This window comes from Bos taurus, chromosome 10, assembly GCF_002263795.3.
Source record: "Bos taurus isolate L1 Dominette 01449 registration number 42190680 breed Hereford chromosome 10, ARS-UCD2.0, whole genome shotgun sequence".
Taxonomy (NCBI): Eukaryota; Metazoa; Chordata; class Mammalia; order Artiodactyla; family Bovidae; genus Bos; species Bos taurus.
In genome coordinates this window covers 58,033,993-58,054,810 of record NC_037337.1, presented here as the reverse complement: position 1 = coordinate 58,054,810, position 20,818 = coordinate 58,033,993, and the positions used below count along the sequence as shown (strand labels likewise).

The 20,818-nt window shown below is 40.2% G+C and overlaps 1 protein-coding gene across 5 annotated transcripts in view; it reads right to left on the bottom strand.

Moving 5' to 3' along the window:
- Positions 1 to 269: 269 nt before the first annotated feature.
- MYO5A (myosin VA) overlaps positions 270 to 20,818 on the bottom strand; it is a 205,627-nt gene continuing 185,078 nt past the window's right edge. For all 5 annotated transcript variants that reach the window (XM_005211877.4, XM_005211879.4, XM_024998029.2 and 2 more), the window contains 8 exons: positions 19,953 to 20,099; positions 17,500 to 17,654; positions 14,378 to 14,467; positions 12,656 to 12,806; positions 11,204 to 11,486; positions 9,772 to 9,946; positions 6,871 to 6,951; positions 270 to 6,593 (listed from right to left, as the gene is read on the bottom strand). In XM_005211877.4, coding sequence (XP_005211934.1) covers positions 6,441 to 6,593; positions 6,871 to 6,951; positions 9,772 to 9,946; positions 11,204 to 11,486; positions 12,656 to 12,806; positions 14,378 to 14,467; positions 17,500 to 17,654; positions 19,953 to 20,099 — 1,235 coding nt within the window. In that variant the 3' untranslated portion in view covers positions 270 to 6,440. The remainder of the gene's footprint in view (positions 6,594 to 6,870; positions 6,952 to 9,771; positions 9,947 to 11,203; positions 11,487 to 12,655; positions 12,807 to 14,377; positions 14,468 to 17,499; positions 17,655 to 19,952; positions 20,100 to 20,818) is intronic.

The following is a 20,818-nucleotide window of genomic DNA, read 5'->3' as shown; positions in this document are numbered from 1 at the left end:
CCCATAGATGGCAGCCCACCAGGCGTCCCCGTCCCTGGGATTCTCCAGGCAAGAACACTGGAGTGGGTTGCCATTTCCTTCTCCAATGCATGAAAGTGAGAAGTGAAAGTGAAGTGGTTTAATCTCCAATTATTTGGGGATTTTCCAGCTGTCTTTCTGTCATTGATTTTTAGTGTTAGGCTTTTAAATTTTAAAGGTGTGTTTCATGGCCCCAAATGTGATCTATGTTGGTGTATGTGATGTGGGTTTATTTATGACACTAACAAAAATCCTTTACATCCATATCTTTATTTGAACAATTTTCTTTAATAGCTAGGAGAATACAGCATTAATGACACACATTTACTAAGTACAACACCAGACAACTACAAATTTAGAGCATAAATGTCTATCTGATATTGTTTTGGTTTTCATCTTAGCACTAGGTGGTATCTAGTGAAAACCCATGTTTCAAAGGCTTTTGTTGACATGAGGTGCATTATTAACTTATTTTTTAAAATTTCATGTGACATATGCTGGGGTGGGTTTAGTTTAAAACTAGTGTTGTTTGATAATGCCTTTCACTTCTCAGTACTTTTGCTTCCTTTTTCATGGAGGAATATTTCACTTAAGAACTTTTCAAAGATTAACTAGATCATGTTTTTCCATGTAGGTCAAAGTAGAATTCCTTTTCCAGATCCAACAAGGAAAAAGAAAAACTGCAATGTTCAATGCCATGGTAGTTAAAAGACATATCCATTTCACAGTAAGTTGACAATTGAAGTTAGTAATTAAAATAATATTAAATGTCATAAGTTCATTTCTATGCAACACTGTTAGAGCAACTTAAATTCTCCAAGGACACAAGAAAATCAACATAACTCCTGGGTTCCACAAAAATTCACAATTAGGATCATAGATTATAACACATATATCCATATTTGAAGGAAAAATTCAGCATATGTTGGAAAAATTAAATGGCTCAAGTGTTGTAGAGACCCTGAAATGTAGGCTAAGTTTTTATAACATATAATAACAATAAGATATTTAAAACTATTGACTCTGAAAAATGTCATGAAAATGTATACTGACCTACTAAGCATTGAATTGTACATACAAACTTCAATTCAAAAATCATTTTTCTAAAAAGAAATGTTTTCTGTCAAATATTTCAAGCAACATTACAATACTAAGGAAATGATATTCATATTTAGACATCTTAATGAATCTAGTAACACCCATTAAATTGAGCTAATGAGCATTTTAACTAGACCAAATTATAAAATAAAAAATGTATAAAATGTATTTTGGCAAATATTTTACATAGTGCTTTCCAGTTTCTGATCTATTGAGACATCTATTGTAATCTCAGTTTGACTTAATTTAGGATAATACAATGAATTAGAATTATAGCACTGTTTCCTATTTTCACTCCAGTTTTGATATGGGTAAAGTGTTCTTAAAAAAAATTTTAATGAATGTCCATGAAAGGTTTTACATTTATACCCTTTAGCCTAAGAAAATGTCAGTTCAGTGGGAAACAAGCCATTTAAGAATTACCAAGAATCTAAATTATCTCTGTATTTCTTTCATATGTTCATTTGCTTACTTGTAACACAGAGCCCCCCAAAGTCAGGAAACACTCTCTGAGATTACATTTCATTGGCTCTGAGGTTGTTGCTGCCTCAGAGTTCCAATACCCGTTTGGAAATGAGAGCAAAGGAAGAAGGAACAGGAGGGGAGGGTCATGCAGACTGGGAAGGAAGAAAGGAGGCCACGCCCACCCACACCCTCACACCTTGAGAAACAGGGCAAGATACCTTTCCAGGCAAGACTTCCCCTTACAGAGGAGTTCCAGAGAACTTAAGGCAGCTCTAGGAAGGAAGGGAGCAGGGGTTAAGGTGGCCCTCACAGCACAGCCTGAGAAGAAATCAATGCCCTTATGCATACACAGTGCCTCCCTAACCTCTTGGCGCCAAAGCCAACACTGGCAGCATGCACACACTGCCATGTTCAAACACACAAAGACTTGTGTATGGCCTGCCTGGTACACAGCCCTCAGAAGGGACCCAGGAACTTGGCCTGCGCCCACAGGTTCTCTCCAGGCTGCTCAGCTAGCTTACCTGGTGGCTCTCGTAGTGACTTTGAGGGCTGTGTGTTGACAGTGACCTTCTTCTTAACTATTGGGAGGCTCTCTCCATTTCCTGTCAGGCTGGGACAGCCTGCTACTAAATAATGACCAAAACAGAGTCCTGCACCCTCCCAAGGTGGGGGTGGGGTACTGATCTATTACAAAAGCCAAACCTAGTTATAGTTGGTGAAAGTGAAAGTCACTCAATCGTGTCCGACTCTTTGCGACCCCATGGACTATACAGTCCATGGAATCTTCCAGGCCAGAATACTGGAGTGGGTAGTCTTTCCCTTATGCAGGGGATCTTCCCAAACCAGGTCTCCCGCATTGCAGGCAGATTCTTTACCAGCTGGGCCACAAGGGAAGCCCAGTTATAGTTGGTGACTATGACAAGAAGGATAGCACAAGGCACCCCATGTGATCAGCACCAAGAACTTGGTGCTCAGCGTTTATTCAACGCTGATAGAGAAAAAGAGTACCTTGTGCTGGGCCAGGGCAGCCCACGGGCACCAGGAGGAACAAAACGGAACCTGGGGACTTTTTCAAGTCTCTGCCCCACAGGTGCTCTCACCGCCACTGCTGAGTGTGGAATGATGGCACAGCTTGGGCAACCTAGGCAACCTTAGTCAGGCAAGTCACTGGCCTTATCTCGGTCTCAAGTTTTCACACACACAAGGATGGCAGTAGCGACCCTCCCGCCTTCCAGGGCTGCTGTGAGGACACAATGAGGTACCAGAGCACGTGAGCTGGAGTAAAGATGGCCAGGCACAAGGTACTGTTGCTACATGCCCTTTCACTAGGAGAACTGAAGGGCCACCTTCAAGCGTGACATTTTTCCTGTGTTTTATGTGAAACAGTTGAAGTTACTGAAGACTGTGTATGTGTGGAAGAGAAAGAGAGAGAGAAAGAGAGAATATGAGGGCATGTCAGGATGGTGCCAGGTGCGCCTTCACCTAGGGTTACCAGGGAAGACATTTCTCACAACCATTACTCTACTGAAATTCTAATCAAATAAATTATTAAACTGTGTTACTAAAAGCTTTGATCTATATTATACAGAATCATCACTTATGCAGAAAGAGGCAACTTTCAATTATCCATTGAAATGAATGAAATAAAGCAAATGAGACAAACTGACCCAAATCCCCAAATCTCCTCTCAGTTGGCTTTGGAATACATATTTTGGTACTTTTGCAATTGAGGAAAGAAATGTCAGGTGCACGGGGAATTCTCACAACTTCGGAAGGAACCATGAAGCTACACGTCATGGATTTTACTCCATGCTCATCTTTCCCCTTCATTATAGTTTCTCTCAGGCAGAGCAAAACCTTAACCTGAGAGAAGGTACAAGAAGGGAAACTGCTTCTAAGTTTTCAGGTTTGCTTTCCAAGGTGTGAGCTCAGTCTCCATGTAAGGTGAGTGGGGAAGAGACTATTGAGAAGTGGCTATTGAGACAGTGAATTGTTTTCTCAGAGAACTCTTTCTTTGAGTTCCTATAGTATGTCATGTTGGAATTATGAACAAGCGTATTAGTGGTAATGCTAAGTACTGCAGAGAAGTGAAAACAGTGAGAACTCATGTAAAAACTGGCCTGAAGGCAGGTCGGTGGAACAGCTGAAGACTGACTCCACCACAGCCTTCAGCATAGTCAGAGTAGGTGAGTAGACAGTTGAGGGGATACCTGACATGGCTGAAGGAAGGGAAAGAATGAATGGATAAGTGAGTGGATGGATGGTGTGGAGGCTGGCAGAGGTTTGTTTGAGGCTGGGTAATAAAGTGTGAATGGACAGAGGGAAAGGTGAGAAGCCCTCAGAGAGGCCAAGGATACCCACAGTCAGCAGAATATTGTTGCATCTCCAAGAAACTAGGACACAGAATGACTTACCAAGATTTGGAGTTCTGTGGTTGTAAGGTATTTCTGTTGTGACTAAAGATCTTCAGGCCACTAAGAGAAATTAATTCAGATCCCCATCTGGGGTTCTGGATAGACCCTGGAGGAAGCTGGAGCCCTAAAATAGCATAATATTTGTGTGGCCATCCCTGAACAGGAGAGCCTGTGGCTTGGGTGTGGAATAGAGGCTCTTTGTAGCAGAAAGATGGGAGATACGAGAGAGAAAGGCCCAGAGTAGACATGCCTCAGGATACAAGCTGTCTGTGGGAAAGACAAGGGCTGCAGTGGCAGTGGAAGCTAGAGTGTGAGCCTGAGGACCTGACATGACTCAGGGTGTGCGTGGAACATGCTACGCAGGACTAACCTGGGAAAGGGCCTCGGAGGATTTCCGGGTTTCAGTAGGGGAGCCTACAATCACAGTGGCATTTGAGGGGACATCTCTCCCACCCAAGTCCCATCTATGTTCTTAGACTCTGACACATTCAGTACTAAGTAGGTGGTTTCACAAGTTATTGAAAACCACATTGACAACCAGGGAAAATTGAGAGAGTCCAAAGTAACATTTTTGCTTGATTTTGCAAATGAATAAATGTATCCAATCTGAATACAGCAGTACACAATTTAATAAAAATTACCTGAACTAAATTTCTAAAAGCATGAATATAAATCATATTCATTTAAGGAAAATTATAGCTTCATAAACCTATGATTTTACATTTTATTAATCCCTCAAAATTAACGTGCTCCAAACACTAGGCTAACCTTACCGAATACCTGCAGCTCACTTCTCTGTGGTCCAAGCACGCCGGGGAGAGAACTTCAGAAGTGGAAGGGACCTTAGAAACTGGCTGTCTAGCACTCTTACTGTATAAATGAGGAATTTGAGGCTCAAACAAGTTAACAGACAGTATTTATCTTTTAATAACAATCTTTATCACTGATTTGAAAATGTTTTACTTCCATTAATAATATTGCACATATTTAATAGATCATCTAACAGTTAATTTATACAAATCTATGATTGTAATTCCGAACCAGAGTTTCTAGTGAAAGCTAAGAATTTGCTTTTGCACAATCTGAAACATTTATTGTTTAAGATTTGTGGGACAAATGGAGAATATGTTTACTTAGAATGTCAGAATGAAAACTTATAGAATCTGGGTCTTATTAAACCAAGTCCTCTGTAAAATTCAGCAATCTCCTTATATTTTTATATAGGTCAAAGTATTTCTAATATGATGCTCTTTAAAATATCTAGTGGTACTGAGAACATTTATAGAAGTTGCAAAGCCTAAAAAGTGGAATCAATTATTTATTATATACTTTCTTTTGCATAATTTATAAAAGAATCAAGATTTCAAGACGTGAATCATGAATATTCTGACAATCCTCTCTAGATACTGAGATTAATTCTTAATAAATTAAGAAGAAAGAAAACCTGTCAGGGTTGAAAATATGCACTGCAGGAATCAGATCTGGTAACTAAAAATAAGTCACTTCACAGAACACTGTATCCTGATGTGATATCACCCAGGGAAAGTTAATGAGCACATCAATATAACACATCCTGAATAAATGACATCAACAATAACCACTTTGCCTAGTCCTATCCCTAAATGTCAAACGTTGTGTCATATTACTACATGACTTCCCAGTGTCTGCTACTTGTGCGGGTGAATCTGTAGATACGTGCGTGTAATCCAGTTAAAACTAATCTGATTGGACTGTAAACAGAGTCGATAAAAGAGAAGCTTCTTGTTGTAGTGCCTAATATGAATATCACTTACATTTTAAAGAACATAGTATGTAGCAGCAATTTAAAATGCTCAGTAAACTGCAGTACAAATGGACTTCCATGCTCTAAGCAAACCAACATTCTCTTAATATTTCTACATCATAGGGACACATAGAAGGGAGCTACTTATCCAGTTACTTTACATAATGTCAGTTTATTTGTTCCAGTTTGACATTATCAACATAATTCCTAAGCTGGTATGATATGTACTCGGTGATTTTTCTTTCAGTTCTTCCAGTTAGCACACAGGAGGTTCCTTGATGGCGCCTTCTTAACAACAGCTCATATTCATATCTGGAATTCAGGTTTTTTATATCATTTAGATGCAGTGATAAGGATTTAAAATAAATGCTGGCACCTGAAGATACATGTTTTTCTTTTCTTCCATCATTCACCTGCACGTCAATGGCAGACACCTAACTGACCAAGGACAAGTGTTGTCATGAAGGTAACATGGCACAAAGGAACCTATCTTGCTTTCCAAGATGATGAAAAGTATCCTAGGGGCAGTTCTAGTCAATAATCCCTTATTTGGGAGATGATAAGTACTATCTTTTAAAATGTGTTTTCAGTAGCTCACTTGAAATAATGGGTTCTTATTTCAGGCAAGAAATGTATTGTCAATATTTGCCTTGACATCACTTTCAGACCCGTGATATGAATCCCAGGCCCAGGCTGGCTGGAATCTGGATGGTTTCTAGCGCAAGGGAAGAGGGGTTAAAAGGAAAGGTGACAGGAAAGATGTGTTTTGCATCCATGAGAAGTTGAGGAGAGTCTTTCCTGTCTCGTAAACGCATCTGAGAAAATAAAAAAAAAAAACCAGAACATCAGTTCTTTGAATCTATAAACTTATTTTTTTTAGACAAAATTCTACCAAAACCCCTCAATGAATGACAAATGTTTATATTTGTTTTAAAATCACTTCATTTCCGCAATATTATCAAAAAATTAATGCACCATGAAAATGATACAATAATATAATAAAAACTGCATTATCCTTCAATAAATTATAAAATTTCCATCCAAATGACTGTGTTGGTAAACTGAAGCAAAAGGAAGCCTGGGAGATCTTACCTGTATAGTACGAATAAATGACACAGAAACTCTTTCTTCAAACTCATTAACTGGTGTATACAAATTCAACACTTTGACAATCTGGGGGAAATAAAATGATCAACATTTTTAGCATATTATCAAATACATACATTCCAGGTACCTCTAATCAGGAAAACGAAAAGGATCTTTGCCTATTGCTTTCAATTCTACTCAGGGCTTGGTTAGGACAAGATGGGAGAGGGAGCTGTTCTGAAGGCACATTTACCTTTATTATTTAAATTTTTACAATAAGAGTGTATTAATAACCTCAGATATGCAGATGACACCACCCTTATGGCAGAAAGTGAACAGGAACTCAAAAGCCTCTTGATGAAAGTGAAAGTGGAGAGTGAAAAAGTTGGCTTAAAGCTCAACATTCAGAAAACGAAGATCATGGCATCCGGTCCCATCACTTCATGGGAAATAGATGGGGAAACAGTGGAAACAGTGTCAGACTTTATTTTTGGGGGCTCCAAAATCACTGCAAATGGTGATTGCAGCCATGAAATTAAAAGACGCTTACTCCTTGGAAGGAAAGTTAAGACCAACTTAGATAGCATATTCAAAAGCAGAGACATTACTTTGCCAACAAAGATCTGTCTAGTCAAGGCTATGGTTTTTCCTGTGGTCATGTATGGATGTGAGAGTTGGACTGTGAAGAAGGCTGAGTGCCGAAGAATTGATGCTTTTGAACTGTGGTGTTGGAGAAGACTCTTGAGAGAGTCCCTTGGACTGCAAGGAGATCCAACCAGTCCATTCTGAAGGAGATCAGTCCTGGGATTTCTTGGGAAGGAATGATGCTAAGGCTGAAACTCCAGTACTTTGGCCACCTCATGTGAAGAGTTGACTCATTGGAAAAGACTCTGATGCTGGGAGGGATTGGGGGCAAGAGTAGAAGGGGACAACAGAGGATGGCTGGATGGCATCACTGACTCGATGGACGTGAGTCTGAGTGAACTCCGGGAGTTGGTGATGGACAGGGAGGCCTGGTGTGCTGCGATTCATGGGGTTGCAAAAAGTCGGACATGACTAAGCGACTAAACTGAACTCTGAATATATATCTGTACATTTTAAGAAGCAATATAAATTTGAAAAATCATGAAAAGTAAAAGTACTCCCACTTTCATGCTCTCATTCTCTCAAAGTAACAATAGTTATCAGTATCCTGAGTATTCAGCTAATTACTTTCTATATATATTCTATGTGTAACCTATGTAAGATTTCTATGTTTTGAGATAAGTGATGAACATTTAAAAAAATCCAAAAGTCAGCACAAAAATAACTCGGCAAAAGAAAAGTGGGCATGTTTATGCCTGTGCCTTGCCTCATGCTGTGGCCACTGTCCTCCAAGGCCCTTCCCATCTTTTTACTGCCTTAAACTCAAGACTTTCCCTGAATGATTAATTACTGATCCTCAGCAACATTTGGAGTCTTCCCACTAGCTTATTAGTGCTCAGGGCTTAACTACCTACCAAGGGCCTAGCACCAGCCCTGGGTTTCCCTAGCCCTATGGCCAGCTGTGCTAGGAGCTGGTCCCACCAAAACATGGGGCAGCAGAAACCAAAGGAAGCAGGGTGGGGCAGCCAACCAGGCCAGGGGCCAACCCTGCCCACTAGGGAGCCCACAGTAGAACTACTGTGGCCCTGTCACAACAGAAGGGCCTACACAACCCACATAGGGGGTACTCGTGGGCACAGAGCTCTGGCGACCAGAGGGCAGCGTGCTTCTGAGCCCCACAGGATGTTTCCTATATAAGGCCACTTCTTTAAGACTGGGAAATGTAACCAGCTGACTTAATGCATAGAAAAAAAAAAATGGGGAAAAATGAGAAGACAGGAATATGTTTTAACCAAAGGAATGAGACATAACCTCAGAAGTACTAAATGAAGTGGAGATGAGCAATCTACCTGATAAAGAGTATAAGGTTATGATCATAAAGATGCTCACTGTACTCAGGGGAAAGTAGGGATGAACTCACAAAGAGTTATAAAATACACAGAACCAGAAAAAGCTGAATAATACAATAACTGAAATAAAAAAAGACACTGGAAGGCATCAACAGTAGACTAAATGATACAAGTGAGTGGATGTGAGATGGAAGACAGTAGTGTAAATCAAATCACTGAAACTTTAGAAAAAAGAAGGAAAAGAAATAAGGATGGTTTTAAGAGACCTCTGGGACAACTTAAGTGATACTGAGAAAAAACAGTTGGTTGCCAGAGGGGAGGGACAGGAGGCATTCAAAATAGGTGAAGGGATTAAGAGGTACAAACCTCTAGTTATAAAGTAAATAAAGCATGAGGATATAATCTACAATATAAGGAATATGGTTTATAATATTGTAATAATCTTATATGGGGACATATGGTTGCTAGACTTATCATGGTTATCATTTCATAATGTATGCAAATGTCAAACCACTGAGTAGTATACCTGAGACTAACATCATATTATACATCAACTACATTTCAATTAAAAAAAGAATTATCTGTCTTAAATAGATAAGTCTAAAGAATCATTCAATTATCAACTAATATACAAGACTCTTTGGAGTTCAAGCTCCATAGGATGTATAGAATGTATACCCCATAAAAACAGAAACTTTGTCTTGTTCCTGGTTTTATCTGAGTGGCTGGAACGTTACACAGAAGAGTGTAGAGAATGGATAAATATTTACTGAATGTTGAATGTGCATGAGTGTGACTAGTACTGAAATATACTTTGTGGTAAAATCTCCTGTCTTCAAGATCTACAGTATTGATACATATCATCGCTGACACAGGTGAAGTTAGCTCAGAGACAAGAACAATAGCTAGAAGCCTTGGTGACTTCCCTGAATGTTACCCTTGATGAAATTTATAATAGGGAAAGCTGCCTTACCTGGGCAGTAGTTAAAGCATTGCACATGGAACAAATGGCTTCCGCGTCATCATCTGTTTTCTTTTTCACTTGCAAAAGCTGAGCAGCCTGAATGAGAGGCTCCAGGGTTTCCTTAGCCCCACTGTTCATCAAATTCTTGTCACGCAGCCATTCTTCTAGTTGACTGACATTGTACCTATGTCAAAAAAGGGTTGAGGGGGATGCAAATTTACCGAATGTTATCATAAATGTGTTAATTTTTCTGTGTATGGCTTTGTTAGGAATTTCAGTTGAATTCTGTTTTTTAAACCATTAGCTGTGCTTAAAAATTTATCACTATAAATAATCAGGTTTATAATCATAATTATATGAGTGAGTATTATTCTAGAGACTATAATTCTCTTTAATGGAAAACAGAAATGTAGCCATAATAGCAAGTTATAAAATAAGGTGTGCTTAAAAAAAAAATAGAACACATAGTATGGCTGTGTCCTTATTAAACAGCAGAGCAGAAAACACCTTCCAGCTTTTTACAACTTGAGAGGAGAGAACTAATAATCCTCTAATTGCTCTCTGTTCCTTACGTCAAACTCCAAGCTAGTGGATACAGTAAGATCCCCACCTAGAGCCTGTGCTCTGACCCTTTTCAGGGAAGAGCCTGGATGATGAGGTAGTGGCCTGAGGAAGTTTAGGGATGTAGGGAAGAAGGGCCAGTGGGGGCATAGGAAGAGGCAGACAGAAAATATGAGGAGAGACACAGAAACTACACAGATGCTGAGGTTTTAAGAGGTGGCCAATCAGGTGACAGTGGTTTGCAAAATAGGAGTCAGATAAACGCAGCCACAGTCAGGACTTAGTAATCAGGCCAAGAGGGGCTTCGTGGGTATAAACAGAGCGTGCAGAGAAATAAATTCAATGACTTGAGTGGAAGGCATTACCTTCTGACTGCTGTCTACAGTGGATATGAGTCAGAATGGAAAATTTGGAAAGAAGGTCAAATTTTCTAAGATTGAGTAACTATAGACTTTTATAGGAGAAATACTTTCCCCCTCTCTTGGTGAATTTTCCAGCTGTTTTAAAATAAATTATTTGCCAAAAAAAAAATTCTGTTATGTTAATAAGGTAATGCTGAGGAGCAATTGGACAAAACTGAGTGCAGCATTTCTTAAAACTGAGAGGGGCATACTTCAAACATCAGTAAAAGATTTACTCCCTCATATGAGTTAACTTTACATGCAGCCGGGTTCCAACAAGCAGTGGCTGAAGGCCTGCTGGGAGCGACCATGAATGACAGTGGAGGAAGGTCAGTCAGGCAGGAGGAACAGCTCCATGCCCGGTCTGCCCTTACTGCCCACCTGGGGGCTTCAGACGCCAGGTGCCCGGGCCTCACGTGTGCCCCAGCACACAGTTAGGCAGCCCGAGAAGGCCCTGACAGGCGTTGGAGTTTGCTCACCTGATCTGCATGCCTTTACTCCAGGAGCACATGTCCTTCCGCAAAAGGAGGTTGTTCAGGGTGACGGCCCCCACAATGTAGAACATCTGCTTGACCACCTGCTTGATCAATTCGGGGTCCATGCCGTGCTGACACATGACCGAGTGGAAGGAGTTGAGCTGTCGCAGGATGGAGTCCAGTGTGTAGGTACCCTCGTCAGCGATGCTGGAGGTTCGCTTTCTTAGCCCTGTGGGCTTCACCCCAGAGACACCCTGAATGGTTTCATGCTCCAGCATTCCGGAGACTAAAGGAGAAGTTCATACGTCAGAGAAGATTCTGATGGAAACACACGCACATGCACACGCACACACACACACACACACACAATTTAGGAAAATGATTTGAGCATCAAAATAGAAGGAAAAGGAACTACAAATAAAAGGGCATCTGGATTTTAAACAATGAAAGAATTATCCTTAAATGCAAAAATTTACCATGAAATTTTAATGGATTATTTTCTAAAATATGAAACAGTAGTCTTAATAGCACATGTGTAAAGTTTCTTGGGAGGATTTTTGAGAGAGAGGTTTTTAAGAGAGAGGCAATTAGGGAGAAGATAAGTATTCTCCAGTAGTATAGAGCCTCAGAAGCAAACAAATCAAGCAGTAAGAAAAGCAGGAGACCAGGCAGTGGTCTTGGGAGTGGGCAGTCACATGGGGCTGAAGAGCTGGGCCCTTCCTTGCCCTGAGCTTCCCTCAACAGCTTCGCACAAAATCAGCAGCCTGCAAGTTTTACATGCCCTCTAATTCCAATTTCACACCTGCTACACTTTCCAAAGGAATATAGGAGGCATGATACGTACATGCATACCCAGAGTGAGTGCACACATATAAAGAGAGGTACATGGAATCTCATATACATAGACACACACACTGATCAGTTGCTCATCCAATGAGAAACTGCAACTTTAAACCAAATTGCTTTTAATGATTCTACAGGGGCCATGAGATGAACAACTCAGCATGGAGTGTCTGAGCCCTGTTCTTGTTGCCATAGTAGCTTTCCAGCCCTGTTACTATAGCCTATCAGGTAATCTGCAAACCCTTCTCAGTCTCTTTAGTTTTAGTTGGGTCCCTAGAAAGTTCTCTGCAGTAATGCCCTCGATGAAAGTTTCAAGTATTTTTGTTTTAGAAAACTGGACAAGGTCTGAGATATGTTGCTGGATATAAAGCATAACCCAATCTTAAGAGAGAGGCATTACACATTAGAGAGGGAAATGATTAATAGATCCTGCCATTTCCATCACGCAGAAGCAGGGACTTTGCCGTACCCCAGTTAGTCATGGCTACAGTTCTGAGATTCCTCAGCTAATTTTGAGACTGAGTCTTACTACTTTACCTTCTCCACATGAATACATGCTCTGACACATGTGCCCCAAGACAGACTTGGACGTCAGCAATGCCCTGGACTTACCGATCATTGGCTGAAGGATGTTCTCTAACACCCTCACGAGCTGCTGGTAGATCTGAATTGCCAAGTCACTGAGCACCTGCCGGTACTCAGCCAAGTCAAAATTGGTGAGGCAGTGTTCATTCTGGCGAGAGGTGTTGTGTTTCATAAAGCCCTAGAGCCATAATGCAGAGTTAATGACATTCATGAAATAAAATGTCTCCTGTCTGTTTAACTCTCTCATTTGATCAACATCCTCATGCTCTTTTTTACCTTTCTCCTAAGAGTTCCCATCCAACTTCCACATAAGTGCCAGGATAATCCTTCCCAAATTCTGTGTGTTTGTTTCTATCACATCCCTGCTTCCACTTCTTACTAGCATTTGAATAATATCTAAACTTGGCAGTCTAGCATTTAAGCCTTTCCACCAGCAATGTCAATGAAACAAGATAGGGGAACTCAATTTGAAAAAAAAATTAATGAGTGTTTTCACTTATGAAACAGCTGGTTTACTGCCAAACACTGAATTATGTAAAATACCAATCTCTTAACTTCAGTTCATTAAATAGAGTCTTACTTATAAATTCTGTACCTGAAAGACATACATAATTTTCTTATAATTGGTCATTTCTACAGAGACTGGTGAATAAATAAAAAATCTTCCTTTATTATATTTTATGGTATTCATACAGGCTTCTCAGTCCAAGCTTAGAACGGAATCTTTTGATGGTATGTGGTAACACGGAAAGCCAACTGTATAGGCAGGTACTTTTGCCTACTTGACGGATTCTGGCCACACTCAAGCATCTGCCTCTCTACAACTTACTTGACAACCTGGTCTAGAACTGGGGACTTAACAGGCCCTCGGGGGGATTCTGGTCTGTCTGTCCCGCCTGCTCAGGGGCCATATCTTATTCATACTGTATTTCCCATCATTTGCCAGGACATTCTTCTGCTCCAAGCCTGTGAGTGCTCAGAAAGTGGCCACTGCTCAGCTTCTCTGCCTGTCCTGACAGCAAAGGACGGGGAGGCATGAAGGGCAGCATTTATGGGCACAAGCTCTTGAAGGTGGGCAGACCCAAAATCCTAGCTCAGCTCCTTATGGCTGAGAGGATGTGGGCAAAGTGATGAACTGCTTTGAGCCTTAGTTTCCTCATCTGTAAAACTGGGTTAGAATTACAACCTCAAAGAGAAGTAAGAATTAAACAACATAATATAAGTGAGTGCTGTCTCATATATACTATGTAGCCATTAACAAATAATAATTATATATATGTAGTTTTGAAATAGGAAGTCTATCAACTAACTGATGAACACATCACTATAAGCAAAAGCAAAACATATTTTTGGAAAAATATTGAGATATCTTTTAACATGATCATTTTTAATGTATTATAGAAAGCTATAATGGATTCATTTCTTTAAACAGCTCCATATATCAATCCTTGAAAATCCCATTTTCACGTCTTACCAAAAAGTTTCAGTGCGATAACTATTCAATGACCAATGCTCATTTTATTTTTGCTGTGCTTTCTCATAATACAAACTCGCAGAGCGAAGAAACTATGCCACTTCCCAAGTCAGTTTCATAAATAATGAATGTCAAATAGAGCTATAAACTGTTAAGCCACTTCTGAATTCAGGTTTCTAAATTAACAAATGACTAAACATTTTGTGCTTTAAATTTTTTCCTTAAAAAGTTCGGATAAAGTATAGCATGCTGTTTTGTAATCAAGGTTTTCTCACCTCTTCTCCACTGTACTGCTTTAAACAGTGCAAAAATCGGCATGTGTTAGAAAGCCAAAAGGAGACGGTTTCAAAATCATCACCTCTTTTCTAAAAGAGAGAATAAGCCTAAATTAGTTTTTTCCTTATGGGAATAAAAGCCTGAAAAAACTGATTAGATACCAGAAGACCTGTTTCCTTCACTTACCATTAACAACAATTAAAAAATCAATCACTTTACAGTTGTAAAGCCTCATGTTGCAGCTGCTGTAGAATTCAACCACTGAATTCATTAGCTGTTACCTTGCTTGGATCTGTTTTCTTGCCATTAGAAAGGGATGCCCATTCATTACATTGATATTAGCTTAGTAGTCCCTTTAGGTAGAAAACAATTCACCAAGTCTAGCTTACCCAAACTTACTTCCCTGGGGGTTACTGAAGGGAATAAGAAAGGACTAAAGGTACAAAAGAGAATCACAAACATTGTGAAGCACTAAAACCCAGATTAGGTTAAAAATCTTGTCAGTGAATAAGATACAATTTCTGAGGAGCGAATCAGACATGGGATGGAGGGAGTCCTGTGCAGAGCACTGGACAGACTGACTTTTCATCAGTACTGGGCCACATGTCAAACAACATCTCTAAATCAAAACAGGACACGAGACAAATGTACTTCAGTTTAAAAAAAGGATGTTCCAAAAGAGTGCTATGATCAAGAATCTATGCTTTTTACATTTTTTAAATTATTTTACTTTTTTCTGAAGTCTTTATTGAATTCATTACAATATTGTTTCTATTTTATGTTTTGGTTTTTCTACTACAAGGCATGTGGGATCTTTGGTCCCTGACCAGGGATCAAACCCACACCCTCTGCATTGGAAGACGAACTCTTAACCATTGGAAAGTGGAAGTCTTAACCACCAGGGAAGTCCCAAGTAGCTACTCATTTTAAATCTTTAAACAATCTGGTACAATAATTAGTCAAATTAGATAAATTTCTTCTTATAATTAAGATGAGAGGGAGAAAACTTCATGATTTGGTTTTGCTGTCTTCATAGGCATTAACTTCAGAAGTAGTAAAATTCATAGTTTAATAAATGCAATATACCATCAATATACCAAAAATTACATGAGCTCCATTCAGAAGACATTCATCAATTTTTGAATGTTAAAATATTTAGAAACTCCACACTTTAGTAAGCACTGCAGAATGTAACTGCATAGAGTATCTGTGCAGTGGGGACTGAGAACTGGCATCAAAAGTTATGACCAGGGGCTGGGGAGAGTGTTTAATGGGTGCAGAGTTTCAGCTGGGGAAGATGAAAAAGTTCTGGAGATGATGATGGTGACAGTTATACAACAATATGAACGCACTTAATGCCACAGAACTGTGCACTGAAAAATGGTTAAAACTAAGAATAACGTTCACTGTTTTTCTAGGTTGTCAAAAGGATGATTATGCAACGTGACTCAGTGATTACTGAGTTATGTAGGGCTTTCTGTTCTATTATGTAACTTCGCTGTCTTTTCCAAGTGTTTCCTCTCTGATTAGTATCTATGTGTTGCTGCTCACATGAAACCAGGCATTTCAGGTAACAAGGAAAATTCTGGGGTGAGCTGGAGAATAATGGGAAGAAAAGTCAGAAGAGAATTTTAAATATTTTATCAGACAGCTTTTTATATGAATGGGCTAGGTATTACTAAATGTTTTTAACACCTATTTTAACTATAGCATCATATTCCCTATATATATGAACTTCACTAAGTATTTTTAATTTAGTTCTAAGACAGACCTTAAAGCAGACTATTTCTATGAAGAAACTTAGTTTACTTCACAACTAAATGTAAGTATATTGAGTTAATTTTGATTATTGTTCAATCTGAGCCCTGTTTACAAAGAAAGCACACAGACACATTACATAATGAATATTTCCTATAATGGAAGGTATCAGTTAAGACTAAAATGTGGCCATAACTGGCAACTTAGATCATGTCTAATCCTTTGACTGTGTGGATCACAATAAACTGTGGAAAATTCTGAAAGAGATGGGAATACCAGACCACCTGACCTGCCTCTTGAGAAACCTGAATGCAGGTCAGGAAACAACAGTTAGAACTGGACATGGAACAACACAGTGGTTCCAAATAGGAAAAGGAGTCCACCAAGGCTGTATATTGTCACCCTGCTTATTTAACTTATATGCAGAGTACATCAAGAGAAATGCTGGGCTGGAAGAAGCACAAGCTGGAATCAAGATTGCTGGGAGAAATATCAATTACCTCACATATGCAGATGACACCACCCTTATGGCAGAAAGTGAACAGGAACTAAAAAGCCTCTTGATGAAAGTGAAAGAGGAGAGTGAAAAAGTTGGCTTAAAGCTCAACATTCAGAAAACTAAGATCATGGCATCTGGTCCCATCACTTCATGGCAAACAGATGGGGAAACAGTGGAAACAGTGTCAGACTTTATTTTTTTGGGCTCCAAAATCACTGCAGATGGTGACTGCAGCCATGAAATTAAAAGACGCTTATTCCTTGGAAGGAAAGTTATGACCAATCTGGATAGCATATTCAAAAGCAGAGACATTACTTTGCCAACAAAGGTCCATCTAGTCAAGGCTATGGATTTTCCTGTGGTCATGTATGGATATGAGAATTGGACTGTGAAGAAAGCTGAGCGCCGAAGAATTGATGCTTTTGAACTGTGGTGTTGGAGAAGACTCTTGAGAGTCCCTTGGACTGCAAGGAGATCCAACCAGTTCATCCTAAAGGAGATCAGTCCTAGATTTTCTTTGGAAGGAATGATGCTAAAGCTAAAACTCCAATACTTTGGCCACCTCATGTGAAGAGTTGACTCATTGGAAAAGACTCTGATGCTGGAAAAGATTGGGGGCAGGAGGAGAAGGGGACGACAGAGGATGAAATGGCTGGATGGCATCACCGACTCGATGGACTTGAGTTTGAGTGAACTCCGGGAGTTGGTGATGGACAGGGAGGCCTGGCGTGCTGCAATTCATGGGGTTGCAGAGATTCGGACACGACTGAGCGACTGAACTGAACTGAAGGATGGAAAAATACCTCTGTATAGACCTGTCATCATTAATATTCATTATGAGAAATTTGTTGAACATGAACTAACCTTTAATACTTTTTTGATGCTATTAATTGTTGATGTTAGCAACGACCTTACTTTCTGATCATCATTCAGGTAGTCAGCGTGTCGAACACACATAAACAGGATATACGCTGGTAACCCTGGAATCAAATTGACTGCTACACCACGTGGCTTCAGTTCTAAAAAAGAAAAGAGGAAAAACAGTCTTATATAACTTTGAAAGTCTTCATAAGGAATGCTTTTTGACATATAAAAGCACAGTTCTCATGTAACAGTTCAATCATTCAGGGTAAATAGGTCATGTTTTTAAAAAAGCATATTTTAGAGTAGACGACTTCTTGACTGTAGGGACATGAGAATCTTAGTTGCTTACACAATGACAACTCTCAAATGTCTATCTTCTGCCCTGACTTTTCCTTTGAATCTAGGCTCATGTAACAAGTGGTTTTTGACATCTCTGCTCAGGCCTGTCCCCCAAAGCCCATCTCCCACGGAGCCTGCTCTTCCAGGAATTGTCCCATCTCAGTAAGTGGCAGTCTCTGCCTTCTAGTTTCTCAGGATATAAACCTTGTCATCATCTTTGTCTTCTTTCCTTTTCTCACATCACACATCTAATCCATCAACAAATCCTGTTGGCTCTACACATAAGACATGTCTAGAATAACCCTGCTACTTTTCTACCAGCTCCTCTAGGCTAGGCCGCCACCATCTTCTCCTGGAACCCAGTGAGAGCTTCCCAACTGGTCTCCCTGACTCATGCCTCGCTCCACAGTAGTACACTTTCCACATAAAGAGTAATTCTATAAGAAAATGTAGTCAGATCATGTCACTCTTGTTCTGAAAATCTTCCAAGTAGCTTCTCATCTCACTCATTTGTAAAACCCGAAATCCTCACCATGGCTGTGTGATCTGGCCTGCTCCTGTTTCCAGCTCACTGTGCTCCCCCATTAAATGGGTCTTCTTGTTGCTGGGTGACGACGCCAGCCATGTCCCCACCCTAAGGCTTTCTGTCTGGAATGTTCTTTTCTCAGCTATCAGCAGGACTTGCTTCCTTACTTCCTTTGGTCTCTATCCAAAGGAGATCACCTTGTCAAAGAGGCCCTTCCTAACAACTTTATATAAATTCATACACCTGCCTTCACTGTTTATCTTTCTCACCCCCTTATTTGTTTTTATCTACCTCCCCCCACCCATGGAATATAAACTCTTTGAGAATAGACTTTGTTCATTACCCAATACCTGGAAAATGCTTAGCACACAGTAGGAATGCCCCAAAGGTTTACTGAATTGATGAATCTTTTTTAATTCTATGCTTAAAAACCAGTGGCTTCTTACCATTTTTTCAAAATGAAGATCACACTGAAACTTAAGTGCCTCTGCATCTATAAATAGTTCTAAGTTTAACACCGTGAACTCTAGGAACATTAAATCACTGCTGATCACACTGCTGCCACCCTGGCACCTGGGGGGAGGAATGCTCTGCAAAGGCTGAAAGGAGAGGCTTGTAAGTGTTTTGAGCTTACAACTTATGGGCTGCATACACTCCTGAACTATTTCCCATGCTCCCCTAAAAAGTCTTCTTGCAGAGCCAGTGGGCTCATGCTGCTGCTGCTGCTGCTAAAGTTGCTTCAGTCGTGTCCAACTCTGTGTGACCATAGACGGCAGCCCACCAGGCTTCCCGTCCCTGGGATTCTCCAGGCAAGAACACTGGAGTGGGTTGCCATTTCCTTCTCCAATGCATGAAAGTGAAAAGTGAAAGTGAAGTCGCTCAGTCGTGTCTGACTCTAGCGACCCCATGGACTGCAGCCTACCAGGCTCCTCCGTCCATGGGATTTTCTAGGCAAAAGTACTGGAGTGGGGTGCCATCACCTTCTCCAAGTGGGCTCATACCCAGACTCAAAGGCCTTCTGCTGCTCTGAAGGGCTTCTTCTATTCCCATCTCCATTGTCCAGTCAGTCCTCCCTTTCCACTGCTGGAATCTTTTCCTTAATTCTGTTCCTTCCTACTATTAAACTGTTTTTCCTGACATATTTAGTCATATACCTTCCTAGGGAAATAGGAACAAGAGAAATTCAGGGACTTAAATGGCCTAAGGCAGTGGTGTTCAACTGCAGCTAGCTACACGTCGAATCCCTTCCTTGAGAGATAAAAAAAAGAACTAGGGACATGGCCAGGTTCTTTCCTCTAGACATTCTGATGTAATTAGTTTGCAGGGGGGAACATACATCAGCACTTTTCAAAAGCTTCCTGGGTTATTATAATGGGCAACAGGAGCTGAGAAGACCTCATGTGACCCTAACAGGCAGTCCTCGCTGGTGTCCTTGTAGGGTGACTGACAGCCATGATGGAGTCAGAATGCTGTGGCAGTACTGCACATAGCACGCAAGGCTGACTAAAGAAACCAGTGTGACTAATAAATGAGTGACTAATCTCTCCCACCACTGACACGCACCAGAAAGACCTTTCAAAATACTTGCCCAGAATCAGGTTCTTCACAAGTTTTTGCTCATCCTCCTTCTTGTATTCCAGCATTCCTTGGAAATCCTTTTCCTTCCTGGGAATGTTGACTGGACGAATGGGTTCATCAATGATTTGTCCTGGCGATATGTTCTCCATCTGGCCCACTTCATTAGAAACAAAAAGAAAAAAAATGTTTTCCAGGTAGAAAAGATGAGTGGTTTCATGTTCCTATTAATTTTAAGTGAATTCTGTAACAATAGAAACTTGCCATATTTGCCACTTAATTGCCCCTTCTTTATTATTATTATTTTTTTAGTTCTACCAGTTTATTGCTACCAACCCGTCACCCTCCACCCTCATGCACACACGCTCAGTCATGTAACCCCATGGACTGCAGCCCGCCAGGCTCCTCTGTCCATGGACTTTTCCAGGCAAGAATACTGGAGTGGGTTTCCATTTCCTTCTCCAATTTGCCCCTTCTTTAAATAATTTTTTTTTTTTTTTGGTAAAACTGGACAGACAGATGGTAAAATTATATGTTAATGTCACTCTGACAACAACTAGTACTACTATCAACATCAAGAATCTTAACTGATTCAAAAGCATCTTTTTGTAATACATTTTATTTTGTAATAAGATTAAATGTCCCCAAGTAAGTGGCTTAACTTCTTAGTTAACTAATCAGTATCAATCATAAATGTCTAAATATATTTAGACTTTAATTCATAGAAGGAAATTCAATATTCTATAGAGGCACCCCTCATTCCTGAAGAAACCATGAGCAGATAATACAACCTGTATTTAATATGTGTGTGTGTGTGTGTGTGTGTGTGTGTGCACGCTCAGTTGTGTTTGACTCTTTGTGATCCCATGGACTACAGTC